Source organism: Mastigoproctus giganteus, chromosome 2, assembly GCF_048544385.1.
Source record: "Mastigoproctus giganteus isolate SK-2022 chromosome 2, ASM4854438v1, whole genome shotgun sequence".
Lineage (NCBI taxonomy): Eukaryota > Metazoa > Arthropoda > Arachnida > Uropygi > Thelyphonidae > Mastigoproctus > Mastigoproctus giganteus.
Window position 1 is genome coordinate 210,800,608 of NC_143576.1, and position 21,087 is coordinate 210,821,694.

General features: G+C 38.4%; 1 protein-coding gene across 1 annotated transcript in view; it reads right to left on the bottom strand.

Moving 5' to 3' along the window:
- LOC150090032 (uncharacterized) overlaps window positions 1-21,087 on the bottom strand; it is a 329,054-nt gene that overhangs the window by 126,267 nt on the left and 181,700 nt on the right. The window contains exon 12 of the mRNA XM_090368942.1: window positions 3,878-3,946. Coding sequence (XP_090225068.1) covers window positions 3,878-3,946 — 69 coding nt within the window. The remainder of the gene's footprint in view (window positions 1-3,877; window positions 3,947-21,087) is intronic.

The following is a 21,087-nucleotide window of genomic DNA, read 5'->3' on the forward strand; positions in this document are numbered from 1 at the left end:
ATTGTATGTCTCATAAGAAATATCACTTTTCACAAATAAGCAATTAATTCATTGGTTTCTGAAGTTGAAGGGTGGTCAGAGCAAGGATCATATTTTATTGACAAGTGGTCCCTTTAAACTTTGTAAACCACTGAAGTCTTAAAATGACACAGCATCTTCTCTGAAAGCTGTTTTTAACATTTTGTAGATTTCTGTTGAAATTTTTCAAATTTGAAGCAAAATTTGTTTTAAATAAGAAAAAATTTAAAAAAGAAAATTAAAATCACCCATTTTAAAATGCTATGAAACACAAAAAAACCTATTCAAAGCAGAAAAACATTATAGATAAAACACTTTCGAAATTCAGCCTGACTGCAAATAAAAAGGTTATGCATATATACTATGTTGGTTTGTTTGTTTGTTATTTGGTTTTTAGGAGTATTAGCAACTAAGGCCATATTGCTCCGGGGATATCCGGTGGTCATTCCCTGACCTTTCCACATCCTCCTTATTTGGTGGTGACGGGCTCGAACCCTGGTCTAATCAAGAAGCGTGTGCTACGCACTGCTGCTCCTTCCCACCTGGCTACGGAGGCGCCTATATATACTATGCCTAGGTGAATCACTGAACATGTTCCAATATGCTATAACACTGGTCTTCGGGGCCAAGCATTACAGTGATAAAGCGATTCTCTGAGCAATTCATAGAGTGTTTTCTCACTGCAACAATTCTTATTAAGATTTGAACTTTTCTTCTTCCTCATTTTTTCATTCAACTTCCATTTTTTGGACCAGCCTTCCTTCATATGTATTTCCTGGAAATTACAACCTAAAGAACTTCATGCCTAATGTTAACAAATATCTTCTTTCATCTTCTCAACCTTAAACCCCAAGGTTTTAATGAAAACCTTGGCGTATCCCTGGAGCAATATGGCCTTAGTTGCTAATGCTCCTAAAAACCAAATAACAAGCAAGCAACCCAATTCAATCAAAATAATAAGATTTTTTTTTTTTTTTTTTATGTGAACCCCAAACATGAGAGGTATTAGAACCTATAGTACTTAGCACCGTGCTTGGGTTGGAGGTTGAGAAGATGAAAGGAGATATTTGTTGACAGTGGACTTGAACTTCTGTAGATTGTAATTTTCAGGAAATACATATGAAGGAAAGTTGTTCCAGAGAACGGCAGTTGAATGAATAAATGAGGAAGATGAAAAGTTGGTTCTGTGGGTTTGAAGTTGGACAGTAAATGGATGTTGGCTGGTGGCAGCACGTGTTCAGACTGTTTTGAAAGAGAGAGCAGGAATTATAGAAGCCAATTCAGAAGAACAGTGCACATGGAAGTATCTGTAGAAGAGGCATGCAGCAGAAACAGTATGTCTATGAGAAAGCGAGTGGAAAGACTCTGTCAGAGATGAATCATTAATTAACCTAACTGCCCTAACTCCTCTGTCAGAGATGAATCATTAATTAACCTAAATTACCTGAAGATTGGCATTTAAGGAATTGGTAGCAGATTTTCCAGAAGTTGAAGCTGATTGAGCAGGACAAGGTTTCTCAAAATGGAAAGTGGAATGCAATGTGCTATCATCAGCAAAACTATGGATAGGATTTCCAGTCAATGGAAGAAGGTCATTAATATAAAGAGGAAAAGAGTGGGGGAAAGAACTGAACCTTGGGGGACACCGGCATTAGTGGAAAAGTTAGAAGACAGAGATCCATCTACCACCCTCAGTGAGCGATCAGAGAGAAAACTGGATAACCAATTACTAAAAACAGTTGGGAAACCATAAGATGGAAGCTTGTTTAGAAGACCTTTATGCCAAACACGATCAAAAGTCTTTGAGATGTCAAGAGCAACTACTTGTGTTTCACCGAACATTTCCATTGAATTAGTCCATAAATGGGTAACATAAGCCAGAATATCACCAGTGGATCGACACTGACAGAATCCATACTGGCGATCGTTGATCAGACGGAAGGTTTCTGGTTAGTTTAAGAGTTGGCGGTTAATTGATTTCTCCATTACTTTAGAAAGAGTAGAAGTAATTGCAATGAGATGATAATTGGATGGGAGGGATTTGTCACCCTTTTTAGGAAATGGCTGGATATGAGCAAATTTCCAAGCAGAAGGAAAACACCTTTGGAATAAGAAAGTGAAAAAAGGCAGCAAAGGCGGCCAATAGAGACCAGAATGCTCGGCTACCATTAGAGCATGAAGCAAGTTTTCTACTCTTAGCCTGTTAAAACTCTAGTTTGGACTGATTAATAACTGCTTTACTATTGTTGTGAGCTTTGGTGTAGGCAGAAGACGAAACTGAAGAATCAGAAACAAGCCAATTACGATATGCAACATTCTTCTCTTGAACAGTCTTAGCACATTTATTGGGAAACCAAGGTTTAGATAAAGGACGAGATTTTAAAGTGGAGTGTGGGATAAAGGATTTCATTCCTGCAAGAATAATTTCACTGACACGATCTGAGCAAACGTTGACATTAGAAGTTTTGAAACAGTAATGGAAAAGAAGTCTCACAGGTCATCCCATTTTGCATTCTCATAATGCCAAACAACACAAGGTTGGGAATGGCCATGAGATAAAGGTTCCATTGGAGAAGAGACAATCACCAAGTTGTGATCTGAAGTGCCTAAAGGATCTCTCACTTCAACCGTGTACTTAGAAGGGTTGTTTGTGAGAAAAAGATCAAGCATATTGGCTGTATGATTAGGATTGTCCGGTATTCTTGTAGGTAAATGAACAATCTGTGCTAGGTCATTAGTAATTATTCATTATAACTAGGTCATTAGAAAACGGAAGCCAGCTGGAGTTGTGAACATTAAAATCACCAAGGAAAATTACCTCACTGTTATGAAAGTTGAACTGGAGAAAGTCAAGTTGCAAAGAGAGGAAGTCAAAGAGCTCCAAGTGATTAGTGGAGTTGGGAGAACGGTAGAGGTAACAGATGAATTTGACACAATGAGGTAGAGAGATTTTAAGCCAGAGAAGATCAAAGAGAGGAGATTCCAAATTGCCAAGTCTCTGACAGGGAATATCAGAATGGACATATGCACAAGTGCCATCTTTAAGGCGAAAGGAATCATACAGCGAATAATTTGGGCATCTGAGATGAGCAGTAGTTGAATCAACCGATAACAGATTCTGTCAGAAAAAGTACATGGAGTTTGGCAGACTGCAAGTGGAAATGGACATCGTTGAGATTAGAATTGAGACCACGTATATTTGTGAAATGAATTAGGAAGTGCTTAATAATAAGATATATCTTCTCATATAATAAATGAATTAATAATGAATTTATATTAAAATAAATTAACTAAATTATACATAACAACATTATATAATATACATTTATGCTAAAGTAGTAGCACCAGATGTTTTGCACAAGTGAGTAGCTTAAGTGTGAATTAAAAGTATAGGCCAAAAGATATCTGCATTTATTAAAAAGCAAATAACATTAAAAATATTTATTTTAGAAACTACTGTTAAACATATGTACATATCAAAGGAATTAAGAGGTAAAATTAGCAAAAATAGATAGAATAATTTGAAAAGTTACCCGATTTTTGGATATTCACTAACAAAAGTCACAATTAAGCACACTAGCATTTTTAGTGACCACTTTCTGGATCATGAAAAAATGCTAATACGTTTAAGTACTGTTACAGAAGTTCTAATGTATTAGAGAAGTACACACAGAATAATACTAGAAGATTAATTAGTAACTGTCTAAGTAATGTATTATTAGAAGAGCTGTATTTTTATAAGATTTATTATTTGAAGAAATAGTATTAATATTATTATTATTATTAACATTACAATAATTTCTATGAATCTAATAGAGATGATATCTTATTAAAAGATATTAATCATAACTTTACAAACCTTTTAATTGATTTCTTCGACCCACTTCGTCTATGTCCACTTCTCGAATTTCGTATACCATTATCTTCCCTTTAAAGAGAGCATATGTTTTAATTTTGAGCAAAATACTTAAAGTACATAATTTTTCAAAATGAGTTTGAAAATGGATTACTAGAAATACATATTCAATTCTAATCATATTTATTATTTTGCTGAAAATCATAAAATATTCAGTATATCAATAAAATAAATCAGGCATATGATACAATGAAGAAAACTGAAAACTTGACTGTGCCAAATTGAAAAGTCTTAGTTCATATTGATTTAAGGGAAACACAAGTAGATCAGAATTAAGAACTCTCTCAACTCTTATTCTGTGCAAGAATATAACTTTTCTAAATAACAGACATGGTGCACTAACCTGAAGGAGCTAACTGCAAAATCAGACAACTGGATTTGCCATCTTGTTTGGCATAAAGGTCTTCTAAACAAGCTTCCATCTTATGGTTTGCCAACTGTTTTTTGTAATTGGTTATCCAGTTTTCTCTCTGATCACTCTCTGAGGGTAATGGTAGATTGCTCTCTGTCTTCTAACTTCTTCACTAATACTGGTGTTCCCCCAAGGTTCAGTTCCCCCCCCCCACCCACTCTTTTCCTCTTGTATATTAATGACCTTCTTTCATTGACTGGAAATCCTATCCATAGTTTTGCTGATGATAGCACATTGCATTCCACTTTCCATTTTGAAAAACCTTGCACTGCTGAATCAGCTTCAACTTCTCGAATATTCACTACCAATTCCTTAAATGCTGATCTCCAGGTAATTCTCCAATGGGGTAAAGACAACTTAGTTGATTTCAATCCTTCTAAAACTCAGTCCTGTCTTATATCTCACAAAAAGGATTCCTCTACTCCTATGTTTATCTTTGGTGACACTCCGATTTCTAGGCAAAATGATATATCTCTTTTGGGGATTACCCTGACTTCTAATCTCTCTTGGCACAAGCACATTACAAATATTGCTTCCTCTGCATCTAAAAAACTTGGTTTTCTCTTTCGCTCTTGGCATTACTTTTCTTCCAAACAGTGACAACTGAAGTGGCAACTGAAGTTTAACATTGACAAATGCAAAGTACTGCATATGGGTAGAAGTAACCCCACAGAAACGTACCAACTGTGTGGTACTACACTTAAGGTGGTAGAAAATGAAAAGACCTGGGAGTAATTGTGCAGTCAGATATGAAGTTTTCTGAGCAATGCAGACAGGCTGCCAGGGCAGGTCATGGGGTTTTGTCAATGATATACAGGAATTTTGCTAGCAGGGAAAAGGAGGTGATTGTCCCTCTGTATAAGGCAATCGTAAGGCAATTCTTTGAGTACTGCATACAGGTCTGGAGGCTTCATTTTAGGAAGGATGTAGATTTTCTTGAGCATGTACAGAGAAGGGCAACAAGAGGGGAATGAAGGGATCTTCTTACCAAGAGAGGCTTAAGTTCTGCAAATTGCAGCAGCTGGAGACACAAAGACCTGCAAGGTGATCTGATTGAGGTGTATAAGGCCTAATGGGTTGAGCACGCTGAATTCTGATGGTATTCTTCCACTTGTTCAGATTACGAACCTAAGGGGGCATAAATTCAAATTGAGGAAAGACAGATGTAGAATAGATGTGCGGAAATTTGCCTTTAGCAGGTGGTTAATTGCTAGAACAAACTTCCAGCTGTTGTTGTGGAAGTTGATAGGTTAAATAAATTTAAGGAGTAACTGAACAAGCATTTAGAGGGAATTGTTTGTAAATTTTTTTTTGGCTGATGTTTGCATAAGCTGATACACTTGCTTTCTTGCATCACATGCCACTACTACTACTACTACTACTATTAACCAGTGATAGCAGGGTTGAAGTTCTGTTTTGTTTATGGTAGGGGCAGTCAATGAGAATAAGTTTAACAGTCAGATTTAAAAAACAATGTGGGCACTGTGATGGATCATTTCCTGTAAGTAAATGAAGGTGGGTCAGATGGATATGACCTATTCTTTCCTGTGAAAGGACTACTTCTCGTCTTGATATGTGAACAGTGGAGCGCCAAATTTTCAGATCCAGCTTAAATTGAAAAAGTTTATTATTAGTTTGAGAGTGCCATTGTTCTGTCCATTTTGATAGGCATGGAGCATTTATGATTGGTGCATAGTCTGATTCTGGAGCACGGATATTTGTTAAATCTAAAGTGGTTGGATTTTTTTCAGCTTTACTGGCTAGTTCATTGCCCAAAATACCAGAATCCAACAGAAGTGACCAACTGATGGCGTTCTTCAATTTTCAGTAATAAGTTTCTAATTTCATCAAGAACAGGATGAACCTTCTCTGATGAATTACATAATGCCATGATTAAGCTGAGGGAATCAGTGTAAATAACAGATTTTAAAGAACAGTCAGAACAAAGATTTTCTAAAGCTAGTTTAATTGCATATAATTTAGCCAAGAATATGCTGTATTCAAATGGAAGGAATGCAGAAATAGTGGTATGCAGAAACACTGCAGCTACTCCAACTTTTGAATTAGATTTAGAGATATCTGTATAAATTGGGAAAAATCAATATATCTTTGAGTGTGAACTGGATGAAGTTGTTTGACATTTGATGTTTGCAAAATATTCTTTCCCCATTGGCAGAGGAAGTGTCACAGGTTGGAATAGGAGGAGGAACCCATGGTGGTTGAGTGCAGGTTCCTTCCAGTTGTACAGAATGGATGAAACATTCCAAACATGCATCAGTGCAAGAAGGCGAAGACCAGCTGGTTTTACTGTGCTAGGCTTATTTCTGTAGAGGATTTCTAATGGCAGATTGAATAAGTATGGCTGAATGGGATGCGAGGCACAACTTTTTATCTTGACAACGTACTTCAGTAACATTAATATTAGTGGGGACTAATGAGCATCAATGTAGAGACTGTGTGCTGGCGATGTTCTGAATGCACCAAGTTCAATCCTCAAAGCACTGTGTTGAATTGGATCAAGCCAGTTTAATGTACTCATCCTGGCAGAATCGTAGATGGGAGCTCCATAATCAAGACAAGATCTGATTAATGCCCTGTATAGGGTCCTGAGCCAGATATCATCATTATTCTCTTTCTTGGTGATTCTCTCCTACTTTCTCTCTCTCTCTCTCTCTCTCTCTCTCTCTCTCTCTCTCTCTCTCTCTCTCTCTCTCTCTCAGGGTAACTCAGAATTTTTTTTTTTTTTTTTTGGCTGGTGCAGCATAAGTTTCAGGCTTCCTTGCACTATATGGCTAATAATAATAATAATAATAATAATAATAACCGAAGCAGGGAGGTATGATCTGCACTCCATGCTTGGGCAGATAAAGCTCTGAGTATGTTTAACTTTTTCAGACAGGAATCATGTACCATTTTAATATGATCTAAGAAATTTAATTTTTTGTCAAGGATTAATCCTAGTAACCTGATGTTATTAGTGACTTGGATGGAGACATTACAGATATGAAGTTCAGGTTCAGGATGAAGCTTGCATTGTCTACAAAAATGGATAGCGACTGTTTTGTGCAGTGAGGGTTGATAGCCATTGCGGCTGTCCCACTGCTGTATTATATTAAGTGATATCTGAAGCTGTCATTCGATAGAACTCATATTTTGGGAATAGCAGGAGATAGTAATAGTAATACAGGCATGTGATGCAAGAAAGCAAGTGTACGAGCTTATGTAGCATAAAGCCAAAAAAAAAAAAAAAAAAAAAAATGCACACAACCATTCCATCTAAATGTTTGTCCAGTTCCTCCTTGAATTTATTTAAGCTATCAACTTCCACAATGACAGATGGAAGTTTGTTCCAGCAATTAACCACAAGCTGGCTAAAGGCACATTTCTGCACATCTGTTCTACAACTATCTTTGCTCAATTTGAATTTATGCTCTCTTAGGTTCGTAATCTGAGCAAGTAGAAGAATCTCATTAAAATTCAGGTGCTCAACCCATTCAAGGCATTATACACCTCAATCAGATCACCTCACAGGTGCTTAGTCTCCAGCCACTGCAATTTGCAGAACTTCAGTCTCTCTTGGTAAAAGGATCCCTTTGTTCCCCTCACCAATCTTGTTGCCCTTCTCTGTAGATGCTCAAGCAAATCTATGTCCTTCCTAAAATGAGGCCTCCAGACCTGTATGCAGTACTCAAAGCATGGCCTGACCATTGCCTTATACAAAGGCATAATCACCTCCTTTTCCCTGCTAGCAAAATTCCTGTATATCATTGACAAATCCCCATGACCTGCTCTTGCAGCCTGTCTGCATTGCTCTGAAAACTTTATATCTGACTGCACAATTACTCTCATGTCTTTTTCATTTTCTACCACCCTAAATGTAGTACCCAGTTGGTACGTTCCTCTGGGATCATTTCTACCCATATGCAGTACTTTGCATTTGTCAATGTTAAACTTCAGTTGCCAATTCTCAGGCCATCTGCCCACATTTTCTAGATCCTGCTGCAGTAGCACACTGCCATTACTGTCATTAACAACTCTGCCAACCTTTGTATCATCTGCAAGTTTCGACACTAAGCCTGATATACCTTCATCAATATCATTGATAAATATTCAAAACAACAGTGGGCCCAACACCAAACCCTGTGGAACTCCACTAATAATGTTAGTCCACAAAGAGCAGCGTGCATTGATTAACACCCTCTGTCTTCTCCCACTCCATTACCCTTTATCCATTGTAGTAACTCACCCTTAATACCATTCTGCTCCAATTTGTACAGCAGTCTTCCATGCGCAACAGTGTCAAAAGCTTTCCTGAAATCCAAGTATATGATATCAAAATTATTTTTTGCAATCAGTTTCTTTGTAACCACATCATAGTATCCAATCAAATTTGCCAGACAAGACTTTCCCTTAACAAACCCATGCTGTGTCTGAATTATTGTTGCAGTCTTGTCTCAATGATCCTGCAATGAATCTTTAACCAGTGACTCCATTATTTTACATGGAACGGAAGTTAAACTAACTGGTCTATAATGACTTGTGTCACCCTTTGATCCCCCCCCCCTTTGTGAATTGGGGATATATTTGAACATCTCCAATCCATAGAGACCTCCCCGGAGTCCAAGGATGCTCTCATAATTATGGCTAAGGCTTTGCTTAGTTCCTTTGCCATCTCCTTTAATATAACATTTTATAAGGCAATGGTCAAGCCACACCTTGAGTACTGCATGCAGGTCTGGAGGCCTTGTTTTAGGAAGGATGTAGAGTTGCTGGAACGAGTACAGAGAAGGGCAACAAGATTGGTGAGAGGAACAAAGGGGTGCACTTACGAAGAAAGGCTTAAATTCTGCAAGTTGTAGCATCTGGAGACTAAGCACCTGCAAGGTGATCTGATTGAGGTGTATAAGGCTTTGAATGGTTTGAGCAGGCTCAATGCTGACAGAATACTTCAGATTAAGAATCTGAGGGGCATAGATTCAAATTGAGGAAAGACAGTTGTAAAAAAATGTGCGGAAGTTTGCCTTTAGCCAGCAGGTAGTTGATTACTGGAACAGACTTCCATCTGTTGTTATGGAAGTTCATAGCTTAAATAAATTCAAGGCTGAACTAGACAAACATTTGGAATGGCTGGATGGGTGAAATGGGAAGTTTTTTTTTTTTTTTTTTTGGCTGAAATTGTATAAGGTTGCTTTCTTGCATCATATGCCTCTGCTAAAGCTAATGCTAATTAAATAGATCCCATCCACCCCAAATGCCTTTCTTATGTTTAACTTCAACAATTTCTTCTCCACTTTGCTCTCAGTTATTACAAAATGATTAATCACCCTGCTACAATTTGATAACCTTCTGACATTTTCCTTCCTTAATAACTCCTTATGTGTGAATGTAGATGCGAAATACTCATTCAGTTTGTTTGATATCTGAGTAGGATCATCAACATTCGAACCATCGATATCAAGTGGACTTACCTTTGTGCAGATGGAACGGTCATCTTCATAAAGGTAAGTCTCTACTGTATTTGGAAGCTGTTTAGTGATAGAATCTATTCTAAGAGCAAAACGAGTGCCACTCAACACTGATCCCTGTGGAACGCCTTCTTCCTGAATGAACATTTCTGAAAGGGCATGTTGGTATTGAATTTGAAACAATCTAGTATATAGAAAATTTTTCGCAAATATGGAGGGTTGCCCTGAAGACCAAGAGAGTAAAGATCACTAAATATGCCATGTCACCAGGTGGTGTCAAAATTACTAGATGTTTGTATTTTACAAAGGCATTATGAATGGCAAATTCAGCCTTGACCATGAGATCCAAGCATGACCTGTTTTGTTGAAAGCCATGTTGACTATGGCTCATTAATTTTTTTGACTCAATGAGCCAGACGAGTCTACTATGGACAATGTTTTCAAGGATTTTGCTGAGGCAGTTGAAAGAGGTATTGATCTATAGTTATGGGGGCTAGTTGGATCTTTTCCAGTCTTTAGGAATGCCAAGACAGTAGAATGACGCCAAGAGGCTGGGTATACATTTTCTAAAATTATATGGTTGTAATATACCAGGAGGCACAAAGCTTTGTCAATTGTAGCACGACATAATAAATCCCATCTGGCTCAGTGACACCACCATGGGCTGTTCTGATAGCTTTCAAAAGTTCAGAATATTGCAGAGGTTTGTTATATGGAAGGAGGGCAGGTTGAAAGTTAATAGAATGGTGTTCTCTACTGCTTTTAATTCATTGAAATGATTTAGTGTAAGCTGATGCTGCTGAGATTTCAGCAAAAGTATTACTCAAAGCATTAGCTATATCTAAGGGAGGCGCCTCCGTAGCCAGGTGGGCAGGAGCAGCAGTGCGTAGCACACGCTTCTTGATTAGACCAGGGTTCAAGCCTGTGAGCCACCAAATACGGAGGATGCAGAAAGGTCAGGGAATGACCACCGCATACCCCTGGAGCAATATGGCCTTAGTTGCTAATGCTCCTAAAAAAAACCAAATAACATAACATATCTAAGAGATTAGATAAATCTCGCCCATTCCAGGAAAGTATTGAGGAAGGTACGGTATAGGAAACTTACCAGAAAGCTGTCTAATTTTTTTCCATATTATTTTGGGATCAGTGTTCCTATTGATGCTTGATGCAAAATGGGTCCAGGAGTCTATCTTGGCTTGCTTTCATATGAAATGTGCTTTTGCCCTTAATATCTTAAAATTTATGAATTTCTTAAAATTGGCTGTGGTTGGACTTTGCTGAAATAAATTCAAAGCTGTATTTTTTGCTTTCTTTGCTTTTGCACAGTCCTCATTCCACCAGTAATTATAATGCTTTTGGCTCAGGGGATTTGATAATGGTATTGAGTCTTTTGCCACTTTTAGGAGATGTGCCATGATGTAATCGGTCACATTATCAATAGAATGGAGGCAGATTGATTCCTCATCAAGACAGATTGATGATTGAAATTTTGCCCAGTTTGCACAGTAAACACATGGGTTGTGTTAGGGTATATAAGAGTAAGAATAGGTGCATGTACACCAATGCTAGAAGTATAGTAAATAAATTTGATAAATTTGAAGTGCTGGTCAAGACATCAAAAGTGAATATGGTTGGGCTATCAGAAACATGGTGCTACACGGATATAAGCAGTGCAGAATTGGAATTTGGGGAGTACAATGTGTACAGAAAGGATAGACAGGACAGGAAGGGAGGCAATGTTATGCTGTTAGTTAAGAAACACATAAAATCTAAGAAATTGCATCCAATTGACATTGGTGGACAATGCAATGTTGAATCAGTGTGGTGTGACATAAGCACTGTAAAAAGGGAAAATGAGCATAGGTGTGTGTTATTGTTATTATTATTAGCCATATAATGAAGGAAGCCTGAGGCTTATGTTGCACCAGCCAAAAAAAAAAATTTCCAAGTTACCCTGGGGGGGGGGAAGAGAGAGAGAGACCTCAAGGGGAGAGAGGAATCACCAAGAAAGAGAAGAATGATGATATCCAGCTCAGGACACTGGGTGTGCCAAGCCCATACTCACCAGAGGTAAGCCCCTGGGGTTAGGCCTAACGAATCTGATGAGTATAATCAGCAATTGTGCAGAGAAATAGAGTGAGCCAGTAAGCCAGAATGTCTTATAATGAGGGATTTTAACTTTCCAGATATCAACTGGAACTTGTGGGTTGGTCACTCACACACTAGCAAAGCTTTTGTGGATTTATTGGATGACTGTTTTCTACAGCAAAATGTTCGAGAGGCAACCAGAGGGAACAATACTTTTGATCTGATTATCAGCAGTGATTCTTCATGCTTTAAGAACATGCAGATAAAGGAAACACTAGGTTACAGTGATCACCATGTACTAATGTGGGATTTACTTAAAGATGTAACCTTTCCCCTTACCCATCGGGGTAAGGGGAAGGGTTTTTGCTTTCGTAAAGGTGACTACAGTGGTCTCAGAGAGTTTTTAAATTCTATACCATGGGATCAACTGATGATGTTACCAATGGTGAATTCTAAATGGGATGCCTTCAGGGGCTTAAATCTTGGAGGCTACTAGGCTTTTCATACCAACTAAGAAATACTGTTCAAAGTTTACAGTTAATGAGGCTTGTGGCAGAGAAGAGAAATGCATGGGATGCATATAAATTATCAGGTGACACAGAAGCCTATGGCAGATATAAGCTAGTCTGTAATCAAGTCACAAAGGAGGTTAGGCAGTGGAAGTCAGATTACAAAAAATCTTTGCAAAGGATGCAAAGAAAAACAGCAAAGAGTTCTTTACTTATGTAAACTCTAGAAGAAAAGGGATGAATCAGATTGATCCACTTAACATAGATGGTTTGACAATTGATGATCATGCTCAAATAGCTGAAAAATTGAATGAGTATTTTGCATCTACATTCAAACTCACACATGAGAAATTATTCAATGAGGGGAGTGCCAGAAGTTCATCAAACTCTAATAGGGAGCTAAGTGATATTGTAATAACTGAGAGCAAAGTGGAGGAGAAATTGTTGAAGATAAACATAAGGAAGGCACCTGGGGTGGATGGAATCTATCCAGTTATATTAAAGGAGGCAGAAAAGGAAGTAAGCAAACCTGTAGCCATAATTATGAAAGCTCCCTTGGACTCAGGAGAAGTCTCCAATGGGCACATATGGCCCCAATTCACGCAGGGGATCAAAGTAACACGGGTAATTACAGACCTGTTAGTCTAACTTCCACCATTCCAGGGAAATAATGGAGTCACTGGTAAAGGAAGCGATGCAGGATCACCTAGACAAGACTACAGTTATAGTTCCAGACACTATGTGGATTTGTTAAAGGGAAGTCTTGTCTGACAAATTTGATTCGATCTATGATGTGGTCACAAAGGAACTGTATACAAAGAATAATTTTGATATCATATACTTGGATTTTAGGAAAGCTTTTGATACTGTGGCACATGGAAGGCTACTGTACAAACTGGAGCAGTATGGCATTAAGGGCAAGTTCCTACAAAGGATAAAAGGATGGTTATTGGGAGAAGACAGATAGTGGTTATCAATGGACGCTTCTCTCGGGTTGGCAGGGTTGTTAATTACAGTAATGATAGTACTGCAACAGGATCTGGAAAAGTTGAGCAGATAGGTTGAGAGGTGGCAATTGAAGTTTAACATTGACAAATGTAAAGTACTGCATATGGGTAGCAGTAACCGAAGTGTAATGTACCAACTGGGTGGTACTACACTCAGGGTAGTGGAGAATTAAAAGGACCTAGCAGTAATTGTGGTGTTAGATGTGAAGTTTTCTGAGCAGTGCAAAAAGACTACAAGAGTAGCTCATGGTGTCTTGTCAATGATATACAGGAATTTTGCTGGCAGGGATAAGGAGGTGATTGTTCCCTTGTATAAGTCAATGGTTAGGCCACACCTTGAGTACTGTATACAGGTCTGGAGGCTTCATTTTAGGAAAGATGTAGAGCTGCTGGAATGAGTACAGTTAGGCCACACCTTGTGTACTGTATACAGGTCTGGAGGCTTCATTTTAGGAAAGATGTAGAGCTGCTGGAATGAGTACAGAGAAGGGCAATGCGATTGGTAAGTGGAACAAAGGGGTACACTTACGAAGAAAAGCTTAAGTTCTGCAAATTGAAGCTTCTGGAGACTAGGCACCTACGAGGTGATCTAATTGAGATGTATAAGGCCTTGAATGGATTGAGCAAGCTCAATGATAATGGGATTCTTCCTCTTGTTCAGATTACTCACCTGAGGGGGTATAAATTCAAATTGAGGAAAGACAATTGTAGAATAGAAGTGAAGAAATTTGCCTTTAGCCAGTGGGTGGTTGATAGTTGGAACAAACTTCCATCTGCTGTAGTGGAGGTCAGCAAATTCAAGACAGAACTAGACAAACATTTGGAGTGAATGGATAAATGAAACTTTTTTTTTTTTTTTTTGGCTGATGCTGTCTTTCATCATATGTCTCTACTAATGCTAATGCTAACATATCATAATAGTATTCCAGAACAATTAGTATTAGCCATATAGTGCAGAGAGGTGCACTGGCACCTCTAAATAATAAAATAACAAATAACAGACAAATAACAATAACATTAACAAAAAATAAACAATAAAAATAAAAACAGAAATAAAAATTATATATAAAAAAAGAAATGCAAAAGGGTAACCCCCCTATTTTTTTTGCTATAGGATGGCTTCTTTCAACCAACTCTCCTAGTCCAATGCATTGACGAATAATTTGTAACGATATAATTACAAGATTAATTCCTCACTGTGAGAACAGTAGCAGCACAACCCCATGGTCTCAATATTTTGATGTCCAGCTCAACCCAGGGTTCCAGGCACAACCCCATGGTATCAATATTTTGATGTCCAACTCAACCCAGGGTTCCAACCACAATCCCCCTGGCAGTAAAGAAAACATCAGATCCAACATCATTAAAACTTAATTTAAAATTAAAACTTAAAATTGATATAAAAAAGCTTAACTCCATATAAAGCAATATTCTCTTTATTCTTAAGTTGGTCTAAGGCTTTTCGAAACTACACGTTCACAGGAATAAGAGCAGACTGAAAAAGTTAACCAGAAAAATTTGTCTTATGTAGTACTTTTCTGTTCTTCAAGCATGCACATAAATGACCAATCATCAGATAGTGGGAGTAGTCTACGAATATTAATTGAATTTATACATAACTTCATCTTGAGGGTTTCCGCAATAAGTAATTTTTATAGTAATTGTATTGGATATTTATTACTTTTGCTTCATTAAAATCAAATACATGTTGTTCATTTATTGCATGAAATGAAGTTCCAAAGCATTTGATCAACCAGCCCAAACTGAAGCTTCGTGTTGTTTTGCTCGACTCTGAACCACCCCCAGGGTAGAACCCACATTTAGCATTAGCATTAGTAGAGGCATATGATGCAAGAAAGCAAGCTTATTCAGCATCAGCCAAAAAAAAAAAAAAAAAACCACTCCCATTTCACCCCTCCGTTCGCTCGAAATACCTGTCCAGTTGAGCCTTAAATTTGTTTAGGCTATCAACTTCAACAACAAGTGATGGAAGTCGGTTCCACTAACCAATCACCCGCTAGCCAAAGGCAAATTTCCGCACATCTATCCGACATCCGTCCTTCCTCAATTTGAATTTATGCCCTCTGAGCTGATTATTCTGAGAAGATGAAGAATCCCATTGGCATTGAGCATGCTGAAACCATTCAAAGCCTTATACACCTCTATCAGATTACCTCGCCGGTGCCTAGTCTCCAGACTCTGTAATTTGCAAAACTTAAGCCTTGCTTCGTAAGAGCAACCCTTTGTTCCATTCACTAATCTTGTTGCCCTTCTGTGTACCCGTTCCAGCAGCTCTACATCCTTCTTGAAATGAGGCTTCCAGACCTGTATACAGTACTCAAGATGTGGCCTAACCATTGCCTTATACAAGGGAACATTGACAAGACACCATGAGCTACTCTTGCAGCTCATCTGCACTGCTCAGAGAACTTCATATCTGCCTGCACAATTACCCCCAGGTCCTTTTCATTCTCCACCACTGTCAGTGTAGTACCGCTGAGTTGATACGTTGCTCTGGGGTTACTGTTTCCCATATGTAGTACTTTACATTTGTCAATGTTAAACTTCATTTGCCACCTCTCAGCCCATCTGTTCAACCTTTCCAGATCCTGTTGCAGCAGCATAGCGTCAGTGGTGTCCTTAACAACCCTGCCAACCTTTGTATCATCTGCAAACTTGGACATTAAACTTGATATCCCATCATCAATATCATTCATAAACACCGAAAACAACAACGGACCCAACACTGAACCCTGAGGAACTCCACTAATAACATTAGTCCACGTTGAGCAGTGTCCATTGATTACCAATCTCTGTCTTCTGCCACTCAACCATCCCCTTATCCATAGCAGCAATTTGCCTGCAATGCCACACTGCTCCAATTTGTGCAGCAGTCTTCCATGTGCAACAGTATCAAAAGCCTTTCTAAGATCCAAATATATAATATCAATGTTATTCCCTGCATCCAGTTCTTTTGTGACTACATCATAGTATCCAATCAAATTGGTCAGGCAAGACCTGCCCTTAACAAAACCATGCTGCGTCTGAGCTATAACTGAATTCTTGTCTAGATGATCCTGCAGTGCTTCTTTAACCAGTGCCTCCATTAATTTACCTGGAACAGAAGTTAAGCTCACAGGTCTATAATTACTTGTGTCAGCCTTTGATCCTCCTTTGTGAATTGGGGTCACATTTGCACATCTCCAGTCTATGGGTACCTCCCCTGAGTCCAAAGAAGCTCTCATAATTATGGCTAGGGGTTTGCTTACTTCCTTTGCTGCATCCTTTAATATAACTGGATAGATCCCAGGTGCCTTTTTTATGTTTATTCTCAACAATCTCTCCTCCACTTTCATCTCAGTTATTACAAAATCATCCAGCTCACTGCCAATGTTTACTTTACCTAAATCATTCTCCTTCCTGAATAACTCCTCATGCGTGAATGTAGATGCAAAATACTCGTTTAGATTGTTAGCCACCTGAGCAGGATCCTCAACTGTTGAACCATCAATATCCAGTGGACCAATCTGATTCATCCCTTTCCTTCTTGAGTTTAAATAGGTAAAGAACTCTTTTCTGTTTTTCTTTGCATCCTTTGCCAAGGATTTTTCGTAGTCTGCTTTTGCCTGCCTAATCTCCTTTGTGACTTGGTTACAGACCAACTTATATCTATCATAGGCTTCCATGTCACCCATTAATTTGTATGTATCCCATGCATTTTTCTTCTCTGCCACATGTCTCATTAGTTCATCTGACAACCATTTAGCCTAAACCTTGAACAATATTTCTTAGTTGGTATGTAAAGCCTGGTAGCCTCCAAGATTAGTTCCTTGAATGCTTCCCATTTTGAGTTTGCTGTTGGTAACATCATCAGTTGGTCCCACTGTATAGAATTTAAATACTGTTTCAGACCATCATAGTCGCCTTTACGAAAACAAAAACCCTTCCCTTTACCTCTGATGGTAGTGACCTCCTTGAGTAAATCCCACTTCAACACACTGTGATCACTGCCACCTAGTGGTTCATTTATCTGCAGATTCTTAATCCATGAAGAATCACTACTGATAATCAGATCAAGAGTATTGCTCCCTCTTGTTGCCTCACGAACATGCTGATGTAGAAAACAATCATCCAATAAATCCACAAAAGCCTTGCTAGTGTGCGTGTGACCAATCCACAAATTCCAGTCAATATCTGGGAAATTAAAATCCCCCATTATAAGACTCTCTGATTTACTGGCCCACTCTATTTCCCTGTACAATATCTTATTATACTCATCAGAGTCATTAGGCCTATAGCACACTCCTACTCTCAATTTTGATTTCCCTATGCTTATGTCACACCAAACTGACTCGACACTGCCCTGTCCATCGATGTCGACTGGCTTCACTTCCTTGGATTTTATGTGTTTCTTAACTAATAGCATAACCTCTCCTGTCCTATGTATCCTTTCTATACACATTGTATTCCCCAAATTCCAGTTCCGCATTCCTTATATCTGTGTGACACCACGTCTCTGATATCCCAACAATATCTGCCTTTGATGTTTTGAGCAATACCTCAAATTCATCAAATTTATTTACCAAACTCCTAGCATTGGTGTACACACAGGTATACATGCACCTGTTTCTATTCTTGGCTACCCTAACACAACTCATGTGTTTACTTGTACCGCAATGACTCCCAGCAGTCTCTGAAATATCCTGCATCTTGTTTTTCAGGCTTCTGCTCATTTCAATAGAAGCAGTGGAAGAAAATCACTTCCACCTCTGCCAGTGGCTTCTGTTAATCTATTAGTCCTTGTATCCCCCCCAACTAGCAGTTTTCCGACCCACCTAACTCTGCCTCCACAGCATCAGCAAAAATTCTTGCACCCTTTCTATTTAAGTGTATCCCATTCGTGTAGAAGCAATCTCTCCTGTTAACAAGTACAGTCCAGGCTGAAAAAAATTCTACCCCTTGAGCCTTGCACAATCCCTCCAGGGCCGAATTGACCATACATAAACCACATCGCAGTTTTATATGCAATGCTGTATAAAGATCATGTTGTAATTGAAAGATGGTGTTTAAAGGTCAATTTCTAAAAAATGTATATAATTTACACATGGGTTTGGCTATAATTTTCATGTCAGTACCTTTGCATATTTGATTAAGTTTGTTATACCATTGAGTGACATAAGGTATGGTAATAAAATGTTTTTGTTAATGTTAAATTTACAATGTACATTATGTGTTTCCCAGTTTTTATTTATTTTTTTCCATGCTAAAGTTTTAACTTTGTTTATAACGGTTAAAGGATAACCCTTGTTTATAAATCTCTTTGTTAGCTCATTTATTTTTGTCATTAATAAAATCTGGGAGGAAGAATATTTAAACGCGTTAATAAATTGATTCAACATGACTGATTTTTTATACGCATAGGGGTGGTAACTATGGAAATGTAAAAGCATTCCTTTATTAGTGGGTTTTCTATATATACTAAAATTTAATTTATGATCTATCTGTACGGTAAAATTTAAGAAATTAATGGACTGTGTTTCTGCTTCTATTTCCAATGTAAATTTTAATCTTGACTGAATATTATTAAAAACGTGTAGTACATTATTTATGGTCAAATTATCTGTAATAATCAAAATGTCATCCAGGTATCTTCCATAATATGTGATCTGTGGCATGAATGCAACTTCTCTAATTTGTCCAGGTATAACTCAGCAATGAATCCACTGATGTTTAGGCCCATTGGTAGACCAAAAATCTATCTATAGATTTTGTCTTGAAAGAGAATATAATTGACATTTACTAATAATGCCAAGTGGCCAAGGCAGAGAGTTTGAGAAAGTTCAAAGCAGAATTGGATGGTCACTTTTTTTTTTTCTTTTTTTCTTTGATAATGCGAAAAGTATGAGTAATCGGGATTTTTTTTTTCCATAGATGCAGAAAAGTCAGCATTTGCACATCATTTAGCCATTCTAATGCTAATCCTAGTTGAAAGCACTAATTGTGAGCAGCTATTTTTCTAACTGAAATAAGCAAAATCAAAATTAAAACTGGGCTGACAGACAAACTCCAAAATAACTACAAATAGCTATGACAAGCACCACAACAAACATTAACATCCCTCTGAAAAATATCCAGGTCTAAATTTCAATAAAACATGTTTTGATTTAAGAAATACTTTCTAATAATGTATCCCTTGTCATATACAGAAACACACTAGGTAGAAATGTTTTCTGAAAAGCAAAATGCCAACATAACAGATTTATTAATATAATGGTGTGCAAAATTTAAGGACCAGTCAGATTTTCACCTATAGCTTCTCATAGGAGTGGCCTGGGTATGGGAAAAGCACACCAAAGGAATCTCACGAGGTACAGAAATGATGAAGGAAATAACACCAATACAACAACAGAAACAAAACGGTACAGAGGGACTTTATTCAAAAATGGAAACCTAGCACTGGCTGCCATGATACAGATGCATCACTGCCAAAGATGGAAAAAAGGGTAAAGGTGGTCCTCAATAGGAGATATGGCCACTCCTAATATCGATGCAGGCTTTGCACCACCTGTCCATACTTTAGAAAATTGTTCTTGATAAGTTCTTGTGGTAACATTGTCCATTCCTCGGTCAGTGCCATCTTCAGCTGGTGAACATTTTCTGGTGGGTGTGGATTTAGATCAAGGGGAAGGGGCAGGCCAATCCATACAAACAATGTCCTCACTTTCCAAAAGCATATCAACAGTTGCAGTGTGATGGGGTGTCGCGTTATCATCCATAAACATGAACTCAGGGCCAATGGCACCTCTGAACAGACACACATGGGGAAGGATTATCTCAGTACAGTAGCGCCTTCCAGTATCTGGAGTTGTGTATGTCCATCCAAGATAATGCCTCTCCAGACGAGAACATTCCTTGTCCATTCCTCGGTCAGTGCCATCTTCAGCTGGTGAACATTTTCTGGTGGGTGTGGATTTAGATCAGGGGGAAGGGGCAGGCCAATCCATACAAACAATGTCCTCACCTTCTACAGAGGCACCCACCAGATTAGCTGACGTCCAGAATCGCTGCTGAGACTGAATCTACTCTTATCAGTGAAAAGTACCTTAAGTAAAGATTTTGTGGTTGTAACCTTTAGAAAGCATATCAACAGTTGCAGTGCGATGGGGTGTCGCGTTATCATCCATAAACATGAACTCAGGGCCAATGGAACCTCTGAACAGACACACATGGGGAAGGATTATCTCAGTACAGTAGCGCCTTCCAGTATCTGGAGTTGTGTATGTCCATCCAAGATAACGCCTCTCCAGACGAGAACACCTCGACTGCCATATCAATCCCTTTCAGCGATGTTTGCAGGGTGATACTGTGTGCGAACCTCTCACCAACCTCTGTTATGTTATTTGGTTTTTAGGAGCATTAGCAACTAAGGCCATATTGCTCCGGGGATATGCGGTGGTCATTCCCTGACCTTTCCGCATCCTCCGTATTTGGTGGTCATGGGCTCGAACCCCAGTCTAATCAAGAAGTGTATGCTATGCACTGCTGCTCCTACCCACCAGGCTACAGAGGCACCCACCAGATTAGCTGACGTCCAGAATCGCTGCTGAGACTGAATCTACTCTTATCAGTGAAAAGTACCTTAAGTAAAGATTTTGTGGTTGTAACCTTT